Source organism: Haemaphysalis longicornis, unplaced genomic scaffold, assembly GCF_048455015.1.
Source record: "Haemaphysalis longicornis isolate Haplotype H1 unplaced genomic scaffold, Haemaphysalis longicornis Haplotype H1 scaffold_4, whole genome shotgun sequence".
In the NCBI taxonomy this organism is placed as follows: domain Eukaryota; kingdom Metazoa; phylum Arthropoda; class Arachnida; order Ixodida; family Ixodidae; genus Haemaphysalis; species Haemaphysalis longicornis.
The window spans coordinates 124,454,976-124,467,414 of record NW_027526361.1 but is presented as its reverse complement, the minus strand read 5'-3'; the positions used below and the strand labels follow the sequence as shown (position 1 = coordinate 124,467,414).

The 12,439-nt window shown below is 45.7% G+C and overlaps 1 protein-coding gene across 1 annotated transcript in view; it reads left to right on the top strand.

Moving 5' to 3' along the window:
* Positions 1 to 12,439, top strand: part of LOC144180555 (adhesion G protein-coupled receptor B1-like) — a 333,363-nt gene that overhangs the window by 297,718 nt on the left and 23,206 nt on the right. Inside the window, exon 9 of the mRNA XM_077708885.1 lies at positions 3,790 to 3,974. Within this exon, the coding sequence (XP_077565011.1) occupies positions 3,790 to 3,974 (185 nt within the window). The remainder of the gene's footprint in view (positions 1 to 3,789; positions 3,975 to 12,439) is intronic.

Here is a 12,439-nt window from a genome sequence, read left to right as displayed (position 1 = left end):
TTCTTGTCCGTTGAAAATGATATCGAAGTTCCGGATTATCTTTTTCTGATGTTGGCCCTGCACAGCACATCAAAATCTCCAATGGCATTTCGCCATAAGAATACCGATATGAGGCCGCGCAAACAGTTGCTCTGCCAAAGTGTACGGGACATGTTAGAAATGCACAAAGCACAACCTTGCCCGCATGATTGGTTGGACGAGTCAGAAAGTGTACCAAGGCTTTCGCTTTTTTAACAATGACACACTAGCAAGTGATGTTCTGATGTTTTTTGAAGCTTCGTAATCGCCTTTCGCTTTTGCGACTTGTACGCCAAAGACAGTCAATAAAAAATGCAATGATAGCGCAATCAGATAGACGCGGGTTTTGTAACGCGAGGGACACAGGTTCTGTTCCGTCCACAGGAAGCGTTCCTTTTTTGAGGCGCGCACTCCCCACACCTGCTCGTCGGCTCCTGGCCTTCTCGCCACTTTTCTCCACACTTCTGGGCTTTGATTGTTTCTTCTCTCCTCTTTTCTTCGCCGAGTTTGAGCGACGCGAGGCGCGAATGAAATTGCAGCCCAAACAGCACCGGTGTTAAAAGTATTAATTTCATGTTCTCATTGGAATACATTGATGGACGCTATCAAGTCGTACAAATCTAGGAAAAGATACAAAGCTTCCTATATACATTTTCGCCAATGTAGGTCTATGTAGCATATCATTGTGCGGACGTGTAACGTGCCCTTTTTTCAACACTCTATATCGGCCACGAACATTTTTCTTATTTCCCGTTTCGCGTTTTGGGCATCTTTATGTTTCATGAATTTTTTGTCCTTATAATTCTTGTTTGTGAAAATGTAATATATGCTCACATTCTGTGATAATCGCGCTGTGTTTCCGTGAGTAAAATATCAACAAACTTTGCAGTCTCAAATGAGCGTCCCTTCACCGACTTCGATTTTGCAACCGTCCTTAGCAGACTCGTGATTTCGAAGCACTGCTGAGGAACTAACATCTGAATCCGAATGAGTTGGCTTTCCTCGGGAACGAATGCATAAGGGAGTAGTTTTTTTGCGCGACTGGACAATTCTTATGTACATCTAGTAGGGCTCCTTGAAGTGCCTAAAATCCTCGACGTTGGCACCTTGCCTCTACAGTCGTGATTTCGAGAGCATTGTTGGGATACTACGAAAACTGAATTTGAATCGCAGGATCTTCCACTATATAGTTTGCATAAATCAGCAGTTTTTTGCAAAGAGATAGCTTTCACTTACGTTTCATAGAGCTGTTTACAGCTTCTACAATTCTCGTTAGGGCTCTTTTCATGCGCAGTTTGAAACTGATTGTGTTACCCGAGTGAGAGAAGCGTATTCAGCATCGTTTTTCCTGGAACTGAGCTCTATTCAAATTCAAGGTTTTCCACATCTTCGGCAGCCGTTTTATTACGATATAACGTAGCATGCAAAAAATTTTACTCACCGGTCGGCTTGAACATTCATATTCTGTCTCCGTTTTCTTTTTTTTCCCGCTTCTTGTTGCATTTCCATGCAGTCTACTCGAGAGCGCTATTCACATACGCAGTGCTGTGGAGCATGAGTAATAGTCTTCGCTGCGTGGCAGTTCATGGCTTATCCACTTTATAATTCTCTCCATAGGAATTCATTTCTCGAGTTCTGGCTGGTGAAGACAGCTTCTCGTTTTTTAAATGTCGCTGCAAGTGACGAAACGGAGCGAGAGACGAAAGAAAGGAAATGACGACAAGCGAAGAAGAGGGGCGGGCTTTTGACGCTGCTGCTCTGGCTTAGCTTCCCAGAATGAAATTCATTGCAATAATGAACAATGGAGCAGGACAATAGGACAACGCGTGCAACCGAGCGAGCGAAGGTTTTTTTTGGTTTTTTTTTTTAGAAAAGATGAAAGTGTAGTAGTGGAAGTAGTAGCCCAAATAGGGGTGCGATTTTTACAACGTGACATTCACGAGCCCGCTGCGTCACTCAACGGAGGTGGCGAGAATTACATCCCAACGAATGTCAATTGTAAGAGTACTTCTTGTGGAATCTTTTATTCGAAGTACAATACGTTTCTAAGACATTTTACGCCGGAAAGTTTTTTTAGGTTGCTGGAAGCCTTTTTACCTCACATGGCAATACCTGCGCCATCGTGGCTCCAGCGACCTTGATGAAGTGCACCCGCCGCGGTGGCTCAGTTGCACTGCTGAGCACAAGGTCGCGAGTTCGATTCCCGGCCGCGGCGGCGGCTTTTCTGATGGAGGCGAAGAGCAATAACGCCCGCGTGTACGAGATTTCGGCGCACGTTAAAGATCCCCAGGTGGTCAAAATTAATCCCCAGCCCTCCACTACGGCGCGCCTCATCGCCTGCCTTGCGTCGGCGCGATAAACCCCACAATCAATCAAACTTTTACGAAGTGTACACGGAGAAAACTAGTTGTAGTCGGGTAACAGTGGGCGACCTTCAAATCAGTAATTCTTTATCCAGCCATAAATTCGGTTGCTCATCTCAACTTTGCCTCGATCTTAAAGAGAAATCCGAGTTAGTCAATGACCTTCCAAATATAGAAAAGATTGCCACATCTCTTTTAACGCTTATCGTTTGATACATTTTCTTACGTTTCTATGACTACACAATTCCGTTGTCTACCGCATGCAATGTTTATTTTACCCGCGTGTACCGCTCTGCGGATTTGGGTGGGTTGGAGAATCTCGAAAGACGCTTCCTAGAGCATTGCACTGTTTATTTGCCCTTGCGACTTTCGATTTATATTTTCAAATATTGTGACTGGATGGCGTGGGAGAGGACAGCCTGCGACGTCGTACATCCAGGCTCACCGGTGGGCGGAATCGTGCTCCGACAAATGTGACGGCCGCTCCGACGCTCCATGTGTTCTCAAGACGCCCTGGAGAGGGGTGCGGAGACGGTACTCTGTACCTCTACCACAAGATGCGACTAGGCCGCGTAGAGGATGTGCTTACAAAGTAGTATTCGTAATAATAAACGGGGAAGCGGTGGCAGCTAAGGCAGCACCGACATCCTTCCTTGACTGTTTTTGTTGTTGTTCTCCTTAATTGATGGCGCATCAATGAAGGAGCAATCGCACGCGCGCGAACAGCACCGATCGTCTTCCTCTCTTCGCCCCAGCGTATCGGCGGGCACGGCACAGGTGCGTTTACCCGCAGAAAGGGGTTGGCCGCAGCTGCTGAAACGGTTCATTTCGTAGTCAAAGGAGCCAAAGAGAAGAGCCCGTGAAAATATTTTTTCATCCTCCACAACAATTTTAAGAACAGTGCTTTTGTCGTAAAAGGTCTCGAGGCATATACTCAATTCAATTTAAAATATATCTGGTGTACTTAAAAAAAAATCTCAGAAAAGCTCAAGAAAGTTGCCTTAGCCACTGAAAATGCAGCAACAGTGTACAAATAGAGTCAAGGACCACACAGTTATAATGTTGGCCAATTTAAAGTATTTTTAAGAAATACATGTTCTTATTCTTTCTTTAAATATATTATTCCATAAATTAACATAACAAATGGCTGGTTGTAACGTATACATAATGAGGCGACATGAATCACGGGTAAATAAATAAATAAATAAATATAATTTTAATAATTAACTATTATACTAATTATTATATAATATTTAATGAATAAATAAATAATATTCGTAATGAATTGTTGTTGTTTATTGATTGATTGATTGATTGATTGATTTGTACCGTCTTACAGCGCAGTATGGGGCCTACTCTAAAGCTTATCTTACACGTGTGCTTGACAGCAGTGACGTTCTGGATGCAGATGACTATCCGTCGGGGAGTGTGCGAGCCGTGCTGGTGCTTCGTGGCCTGGGAACTCTTCTGAACAACGATGCCGTGGTCCTAGACAGCGACCTTCTCGTCGTCTCCTTCCTGCCACCATTTAAACCAGGCGGATTCGCAACCAACCTTTCCACCCACTTCGACGTGACCATGAACTACCGTCAGGTACGGCTTGAAACCGTCAAGTGATGGTTTTTGCGTTTTAGGGGATGGAAAATGGCAGTTTGGAGACTGCTTTAGGAGCACTGGGCTGACCTTATCGGGTTCTTTATGGGTGTAAATAATTGCATGGCGATTCCGATACTCCCTAATGCGATATTTCGGCGCAGCAACAGTGCGCTGAGGCAGCACTCACTCGTGGGTTCTCTCGACGGCAGCGATGATGAGCCTCTGCATCGGCGGCGCGAATTGCATCTCAGGAAGGGACCGCCAAGTGCATCTTAAGCGAACGCACATCATAAGCCCGGTCTACATGGGGCGAATTTCGCCTGCGAATTCGCAGTTGCGGCGCCGCCCGTGGAGAAAAACGATTTATTTTTCCATTTTCACTGCTGCGACATATTGCCAAGTGCTAAGCGGCGTTCACAAGAGAAGTTCGAATCTTCCAAACATTTGGAAATTCGCCACGGCAACGTCAATAGATCGTTTTGGTGCACGGGCGGCGCCGCAACTGCGAATTCGCAGGCGAAATTTGCCCCATGTAGAACGGGCTATAGTCACACACATGCCCCCCCTCACATTTCCGCCAAGTGTGGCGCCGTCAAGCACCTCGTGCGGGCACAGCATACTGCCCCCTCTCCACCCCACCGCACACTTGGGAGACGTCTAGCTCACGCCACCATGACGAACCGCCATCCCTTCCCGATTTCGCGACACTCTCTTTAATTATTTGCTTTCAGCGTTCGCTTTATCTTTCACTCGCCGGTCCTGCCATCGTTCACTCGGTTACGCCAACAAAGTGGCTCAGCCCAGCGACGGCCGCCAAACGGGTGGGCCCTAAAACAAGGCGTAATCAACCACACTCAATGCTTCTGCGTGTTCGGCGCGCGCAGTTTTCGAGAGATTCGGAACAGTTTCCGCTCCTCCCAATTCTGCAGTGTGCAGTAATGCGGTTTATAGCGAAGTGTTTTCCGTCCGCTTGGATTTGAATATTAGCTGCCGCGACTTTCAGACGTGGTCGACAGCCACGGGCATACTGACGCAATGTTTGTGAACACTACTTCACACGCAATTCAAATTCAAAAGAATGGGTACTACTTAAAGTATAGGTCTCACGATAGTTAAGACGAAGGAGACTGACACTGTTCGTTGGAGCCTTGGAAAAGTGTATTATTACCTTTCTGCATTATGTTTCATGCTGATCTCCCCGGAAGCAATTTCAACCAGTCTTAGCATGCAAGTTATTACAGAAAAAGAGCAGCAGCGACGCGCACTGAAGGAACTGCATGTGCAGCCGCCATCGGCTGTCCTAAAAAAACAGGCACTACTAACGTCCAGCCAGCGGTTGATCAAATTTTTACTCCGAGTAGAAATTATGGGCTTAATATTCCGGAGATCAAGAACATTCTATTTTGGAGGAGTTTCCTTTTGTGGGAGGCCATTTTGATAGCTACGGGGTTGTTAATTTCTGGAAAATTATGTTTGCTGATTATCGAACAGATTGCTAGCGGCTCAAAAAAGGCGACGTTTTGCCAAAATGAAGCCGTCAGGGATGATATTAGGGAAGATGACGTGACTCTCTGTTACGACATTACTTTCGTTGACGTCGCAGTTGATTATGTCATGGTCATAATCATGCCTAGAGTGAGGTTCCAAAATAAGGATTGAGGATCCCAAATAAAGAGAGAAAACGTTCAATGAATGCTCTGGAAAACTTGGAAGCGCCAAAAAATGTGGTAAGGGAGGTGCTCAGAATCAAACCCGGCAACTGGACGCCGTGATTCCGGCAACCTAATTACATAATTACTGGGCCACTCCAAAGGCCCGTAGGGTACGGGGTCACCAGCGGCTGGGAACAATAACCTGTTCAGCCTACTGGAAAGAAGAAAAACGCTACCCGGTTGTTGGAATCGAACCTGGGTCTTTCGTGTTATAAAACCGGTGTCTATACCACTCAGCAATCGTCTCCTTCCGGGCGCACAGCATTTAATTGGGGCTCGTACAGCTGGCGCTGGCTTTGGACTTGGCCGCGGTTTCTGGCGCGTGCTGACGCGGTCCACCTTGGGAGAGATATTAAAGCCTGCGGACGAAACAATCCGCGCCTGCCGGTCATGGAGAACGTTCAGTGGCAAGTTCGGAATTGAATGTGAGGCGCAGCAGCCGAGTGTCCGACGAAGGGAGATGGTCCGCAAGCTCTGCTCTTTCTCCAGCCTCGCACGAGTAGTGCAAACCGCGCCAATTTTCGGTCTGAACGTCAAAATTCCCTAAGGTTGCTTTTGGTGCACGTTAAACCTCCAGGGGTGGTTAATATTACTTGTATTTCTCCACTATCTCGCGCCTAATAGCCAAGGTGCAGTTTCGCCACACTGAACCCGAAAATAGAAACAAAACTCATGTCGAGCTAAATGATCTTGCATGCAAATTCAAACTGAGGGTACTCAGCAGTGGGTGGCGCTTGACAACGGTATACCTTAAAAGATAACCTAAAGGCTAGAAACGCTGAATGCCCAGTTGGATTCTGACGGTTGCTACAACCCAACTAGGCGGGTATCTTGTTAGGCCGTCAAAGTTTATGGAAAACTTTGCTAACTGCGCAGCGAATGAAAATTTTCGACACAGGCTTGGGCCACGCTCTTTGGCGACGCGGTACTGGTACAAAGCATTTGAAGATATTTTCGGCAAGTTGTCAGCGCTGATCGGAATCATATAAACGAAATGTGGAATAGAAGTAGGACGACCTGGGGCATTTGGAAAGCACGCTCAAACAAAGAAAACTGGGCTCTATTATCACTGAAAATGAAGGCAAACAACGGATGCGCACCGCCAGTTAGGAGTTGCAGTGCTGAAACTTTATAACTTACTCAGAGCCTTAAAGAAAAACGTGCATCAGCCCGACGAGCTGTGGAAAAAAAAGCAGAATATGCGCAGACCCGAACTTAAAATATCATTTGGTAAAATTCTGATTTGACACGAAAGCCTTGAGAGCCTCATTCCGCGGAAAAACTTCCGTCATGTTTGTATCTCTGTTTGTCAAAGCAGATTTTTTTTGTACGTGCATTTTAAGCCACAATATTCGCACACTGTATTCACACCCTCTTCATGGCTTCTTTAGGACATTCACACGCGCAAAAAAATTACTCACCGCGTTATGCCTTCCTGCGCGAGAGCCTAATTCAAACCTTTAATATGGAGGTAGAAAGCCCACATCTAATATTCATTCGCACTCCACAGGGAACGTTGTGCATGAGCCAGCCAAACTAAATACCTGCCCGGAACCGGCAGCATTCAATCCCAATTACGTGGGCATGTAGCCTGCACCGGACGTGTTTTCGAACTCCAGCTCCCTGGAGTAGGCTGCACCATTAGACACTGCAATCAATTATGCACGTGGATAGTTTCAGCACCGTCGGGAATACGGAAAAACACGGTCCAACATCTTTTTTATACTTTTTCAGTCACACGCAAAAGAAGACTTTGCAGGCGAGTGCGCCGTAGGAGGTACAAGGTCGTTGTATCGCGGCTAAATCTTCTCCCAAGAGGAACGTTACTCCAGTATTTCTGGCCCCAAAGTCGCCCTGCGAGCATCTGGTGCCTAGTATAGGGCTCAAGCGACTTCGAAATGAATGTTTTATTAGGTTAAGGTAACACTGAGCGCTCTCAGGGCTCAACGACGCGGTCGGTGGAGCGGCTCTCATGTAGCGGCTGAATAGAAAACTGGATACCTTAACCCTTTGAGATTACCATTATATATGAAATAGGTGCAGCTGGGAGATTAGGCTCGGATGCAGGAAATGTTAGAATGCACGACAGCCACTCTTATTTTTCTTTTGGTGCTATCAATGTTGCTTTAATAGGATTACGTTGTCATCAAATAACAAACTATGGGGGGGGGGGGGGCTCGTACCATCCGCGTCCAATTTTTTTGGGGATCTAGCTTGTAGGAGCTAGGAATTTAGATTTATTTTGCTTTAAAAAAAAAGCCTTTCTTTTCGAATTGAAAACTTCCAGTCTTTTCATTCTTCTTCCGGCTCTAGGAATTGGACTAATTGAGGTTAATCCATCTTATTTTTCAGCTGAAACGTTCTGCGCCCCACCGGAACACCTTCTAACAGAATGCTTTGGGCTTATGTATTGTGGAGAAAACAGCACTGAACTCCGGCAGCTAACAAAAGTGAACTATTCATGTAGGTAAATTTAGTATTAAGCAGCCTTAGTAGAACTTCTTTATATGGACAAATATTCGGAATATTAAAGCCTTTTTCCTGACCCAAAAACTCAGTAATTAGCCTGAAATCAAGTATTATGGGAGCATTTTATCATGGTTTTCCAAACGCAGTGTTCGTTAGCAATACAAGTACTACACTGTACAAGTACTATATTCAACTGCAGATAGAGAGAGGCTGGATTACTGAGCCGGTAGGCGCTTATTCTTCGGAAGGAGTCAAGACTCGGGGTAGCTGATGGGGAGAGGAGAAAAGCCCGTTGATCTACTTCCCACGCTTCGTTTAAGGTGATAATGCTATTTAACTTCACCTGTTACAAGCACTCGCTACCTCGGAAGAGAGGTGGTGTCGGCTGGTGGCGCTGCGAAAACTTCCTACCGAAGCATAGCTACGCGGAAGAGTGCTCCCGCAAGAAAACTGAAACGTTTAGAAAGTGTCGCAGTTTAAGGGCGGGGAGCTCTTAACAAAGCCGACTTAAACGGTGGCAGAGAGCGGCAATTCGTTCCCAAAAAATCACAGCCCGTTTACACAACTTCTAATGTTTGTATCCCGATGATATCCTATAGCAGCACCGTGTCATCGCCGGTCCTCGAGGGCTTGCATCATTAAATATCATTCGGTTGTGAACATGAAGAGCCAAGAAACAAATTAGTCTGGCATATTGGCTGCACTAGATACCGGGGAAAATGTACGTGGAAGATGATGGATGGCAGCCATGCACAAAAAAAAATTGCAGAATTTTGGTAGAACTTTTAGCCACTAAGTACTCTCAGCTACTTTTAATGATGCACGACTATGCAGGCTGTGATCCAATGGTGCACTAAAAGGAGGAAAGAGGGCTAAGTGTAAAAGAACCAAATGCACAATCATGCAGCAGCCCGTGCAGTTGTTGTAGGAGGCTGTCGTAGGAGTTACAGATCAATTGTGACCCTGCAACATAGAAAGAACTGGCATTTTCCGGGTCAATTTTAGGCGAAGATTTGGGAGTTCTAGTTAAACCACCAGACTTTGCCACATCGCTTGCTTGCCCTTTTTTTGCCAGGTAAGGCGTGAGACGTAACTATTTATTTGCAATAAAAACACGCGGATGTGTGTAAAATGGTTTAATAGCTTCTGCTTAAGCGCCGGGTGTTTGCAGGGGGATTTCGAAAGATGGGCTTTGGAGTCGAGAAAACAAAAAGGGAATCGTATCCCGTGTTTATTTGCAAGCAATATAGGTAAATATTCATACGTTGCACGAGGAAGAAAACGGGTGAGCTAAAGAAGGGGGTAAAGTGTTTTGGAGCACCGGCCTTTCTACCGACTGCCTGAGAACGTGACTTACTCAGTGCCTAATCGGGCAGTGACACATACTGGAGATAAATCACGTGATCTCAAAACGAATGTTCGTGACCCGTTGCTTAGTAGGGGTGAAAGAAGTGCAGGGAAAGTACAGGTCTTTCAACTCAGACAAAAAAGGGAGGCGTTTTTAAAGACGATAGTGTTTCTTGGGCTGCATGAAAAGGAAAATTTTGATCTGTCTGTCTGTGTGTCCCACGATTCAACCAGGCAACCCAAGTTGAAAGAACTCTGAAGTAATACTTTCATATAGGCAAAACGTTTTCAATTTAATAGATGTATAAATATTCTCCATGTTTTTCAACATTGTTTAACGAAAAGAAAACGTTAGGCTTATGTGAGCGGGTCCATCAATACATAACTGGCGTTTACAGCGTTCTTCTAACTAAAAGTAAGTGTGTACTAAACTTTTGTTGGAGCAAATAAAAACGCGTTGAACACAATGTTGTTGCCACAAAATAGAAGCGATGCTCACGCCCGAGCAGCGCGTTCGTGGCGCGAACGCTAACCCCCCCCCCCCCCCAGTCGCAACAGATGGCGCACCAGCAATGTGAACGCGGCAAATTTGAACTCCGCAAACCTGCAGTGGGTGGACCGAGACAAGAGGGGATCAGCGTGAGAGGTTGGCGGATGAGCCAAGAGAGGCAGTTACGTGGGAGGGGCAACAAATGACTATCATCCTTCGACGACATTAGCCGGGACGTGAGAATATGCGAGGCCAATTTTTAATGCGTAGCATTAAGCAGAAGTAACACGTTTAATGAATAGAATAGGTTTATTGTAGATAATTTGTGGAATGAAATATTGATCAACAAAAAAAATTACAGAAAAAATAAACCATTTATAAAAATGAACTGACGAATTAAAAAAAAAATATGCATCCTGTACAGCTGCGAAAGACGAACGCTAAATTAAAAATGGCCGGAAAGGAACGTTCGAAATGCGAATAAACAAATTAGCAGGAATGAAAACCTTCTAACGCCGTACATTTCAACCAACATAAAATCAGCGGAAGTAACAGTTTTAATCGTCAGAATAGCGTAAACGGAAATGACTTGTCGAACGTAATTTTGACAAACCAAACGATACCGGAAATTCGAATAAGATTTATTTTGCGGAAATGACCTGGCGAAATGATAAATATCCATCTTGTATATTCTTCCGAAAAACGAAGAAGAAATTACAAATGACCGGTAAAGAGTCTCTAAAACAGCAGTAAAAATAGTGATAATGAGGAAGCCGTGTAACACCCTCAGTTTCTATAAAAGAATATTTGGCTGAAATAACAGTTTTGTTATAGTTGCGTAAGCTGATATAATTGGACTAACGACATTGTGATAAACCAATAAATACTAGAAACAGGAAAAAATACAAATTTTACGATAACCAACGGACAAAATAACGAAAATATAAAGCCGTTCCACTAAATGTGAAAGCTGCCGGAATTGCAGGGCAATGATTCGCCATAATTGGCTGCAGCGCCGTTATTCGCTCACGGGTACCACCCAAAACAATTCAAATTTCCCGCCTTCGCAGTGCTCGCGCGCCACCTGCCTTAAAGGGCACCAGCGGGAGTTTTATTCTTTTTGTGCTTGCTTTAGCACCCGCACGTGCCGGCCTGCCACTGACACTTTTTTTTTTCTTCGTAAAACCAATTCGACGAGCGTTCCTGACTAAATGAACACTGGCGCTGCCGGTTAATTATGTATATTTTGCCTGAAATGTTCCTACAGGTTTCTTTTCGTCAAAGAACGGGAAGACGGTTAACGAGTTTCGAACGCTAGTGACTATAGAAACAGCTTGGCTTTCGAAGCGTCTGGGTGACGCCGCGACGACAGCCGCTACTACGGAACGCAGTACGGCGTTCAGTAGTAGCGGCATTAGCAGTAGCGCAAATTTTGCAAGTTCCTATGGGCCCAACGAGCGAGCTACGACGACAAGGCGAGTCCCTAAAGTGCTCTGCACTTAAAATCGGCATTTTATACAGGTCTTGCAAAAAACTAAGTTTGAACTAAGCTGCCGGAAAGGAACGATACAAATACGAATAAAACAATGGCGAATACGCGCCAACCCGGCAGTACGCCTTGCATGTGCGGACATACACGGAATTAGAGAACAAAGGCACTTTATACCTCTAATGCGGTAAATTTACATCATTGGGGTGAAAAGAACACGTAAAAAGAATAAATTAATCCAACGTATTTAGCTATTCATGGCCAAATCTGTCTGTAAAGAGCTCGAAGACTGTTAGTAGTAGACAGTTATCTGAATTTCTGCACATTTATTGAGGAAAGGAGTTGGTTGCGTGACAGCAAACTAATGAAAAAATTCCCTCGCACTTCCCCTAGGGGGAGAGTGTGTAAGTGCGAATGCACGGTTGTTGATTGCGCGATTACGGTGGATATCATGATCTTGGAGTGTAGAGGAGGCGCCCAACACCCGCAGTCACTGAGCGGAGAGAGGAGGAGGAGAGTAGCGCCCGCCGTTACGGCGAGGGCTACACGAGCGCCCTCACGCGTCGGAATGCGGAGCGCCCGCTACGCGAGCGAGAGCTCTCCCGCCCGAAGTGGAGAGGAGGCGCCCAACACCCGCAGTCACTGAGCGGAGAGAGGAGGAGGAGAGTAGCGCGCGCCCATCTCCCCCCGTTGCTAGGGAAGACGAGGAGGAAAACGAGGAGCGCGCGCACTCGCAGCTGTTGCTATCCGGACGACGGCGGCGGCCGATTCAGGCTCGCTTAAGAAGTGCATTCGCACTTAAAAGCAAACCTGAACGAAAAAAAAAACTGCGGATTCGGGAGCTCAGTCTCGAATAGAGTCGTTTCAGGCGCCGAAACTGACTGTTTGCTTTACAAGAGGCGAAAGAGGGCGTTTCCCCACGAGCTTCAAAAACTCTAAACTCACCATGGGGTTG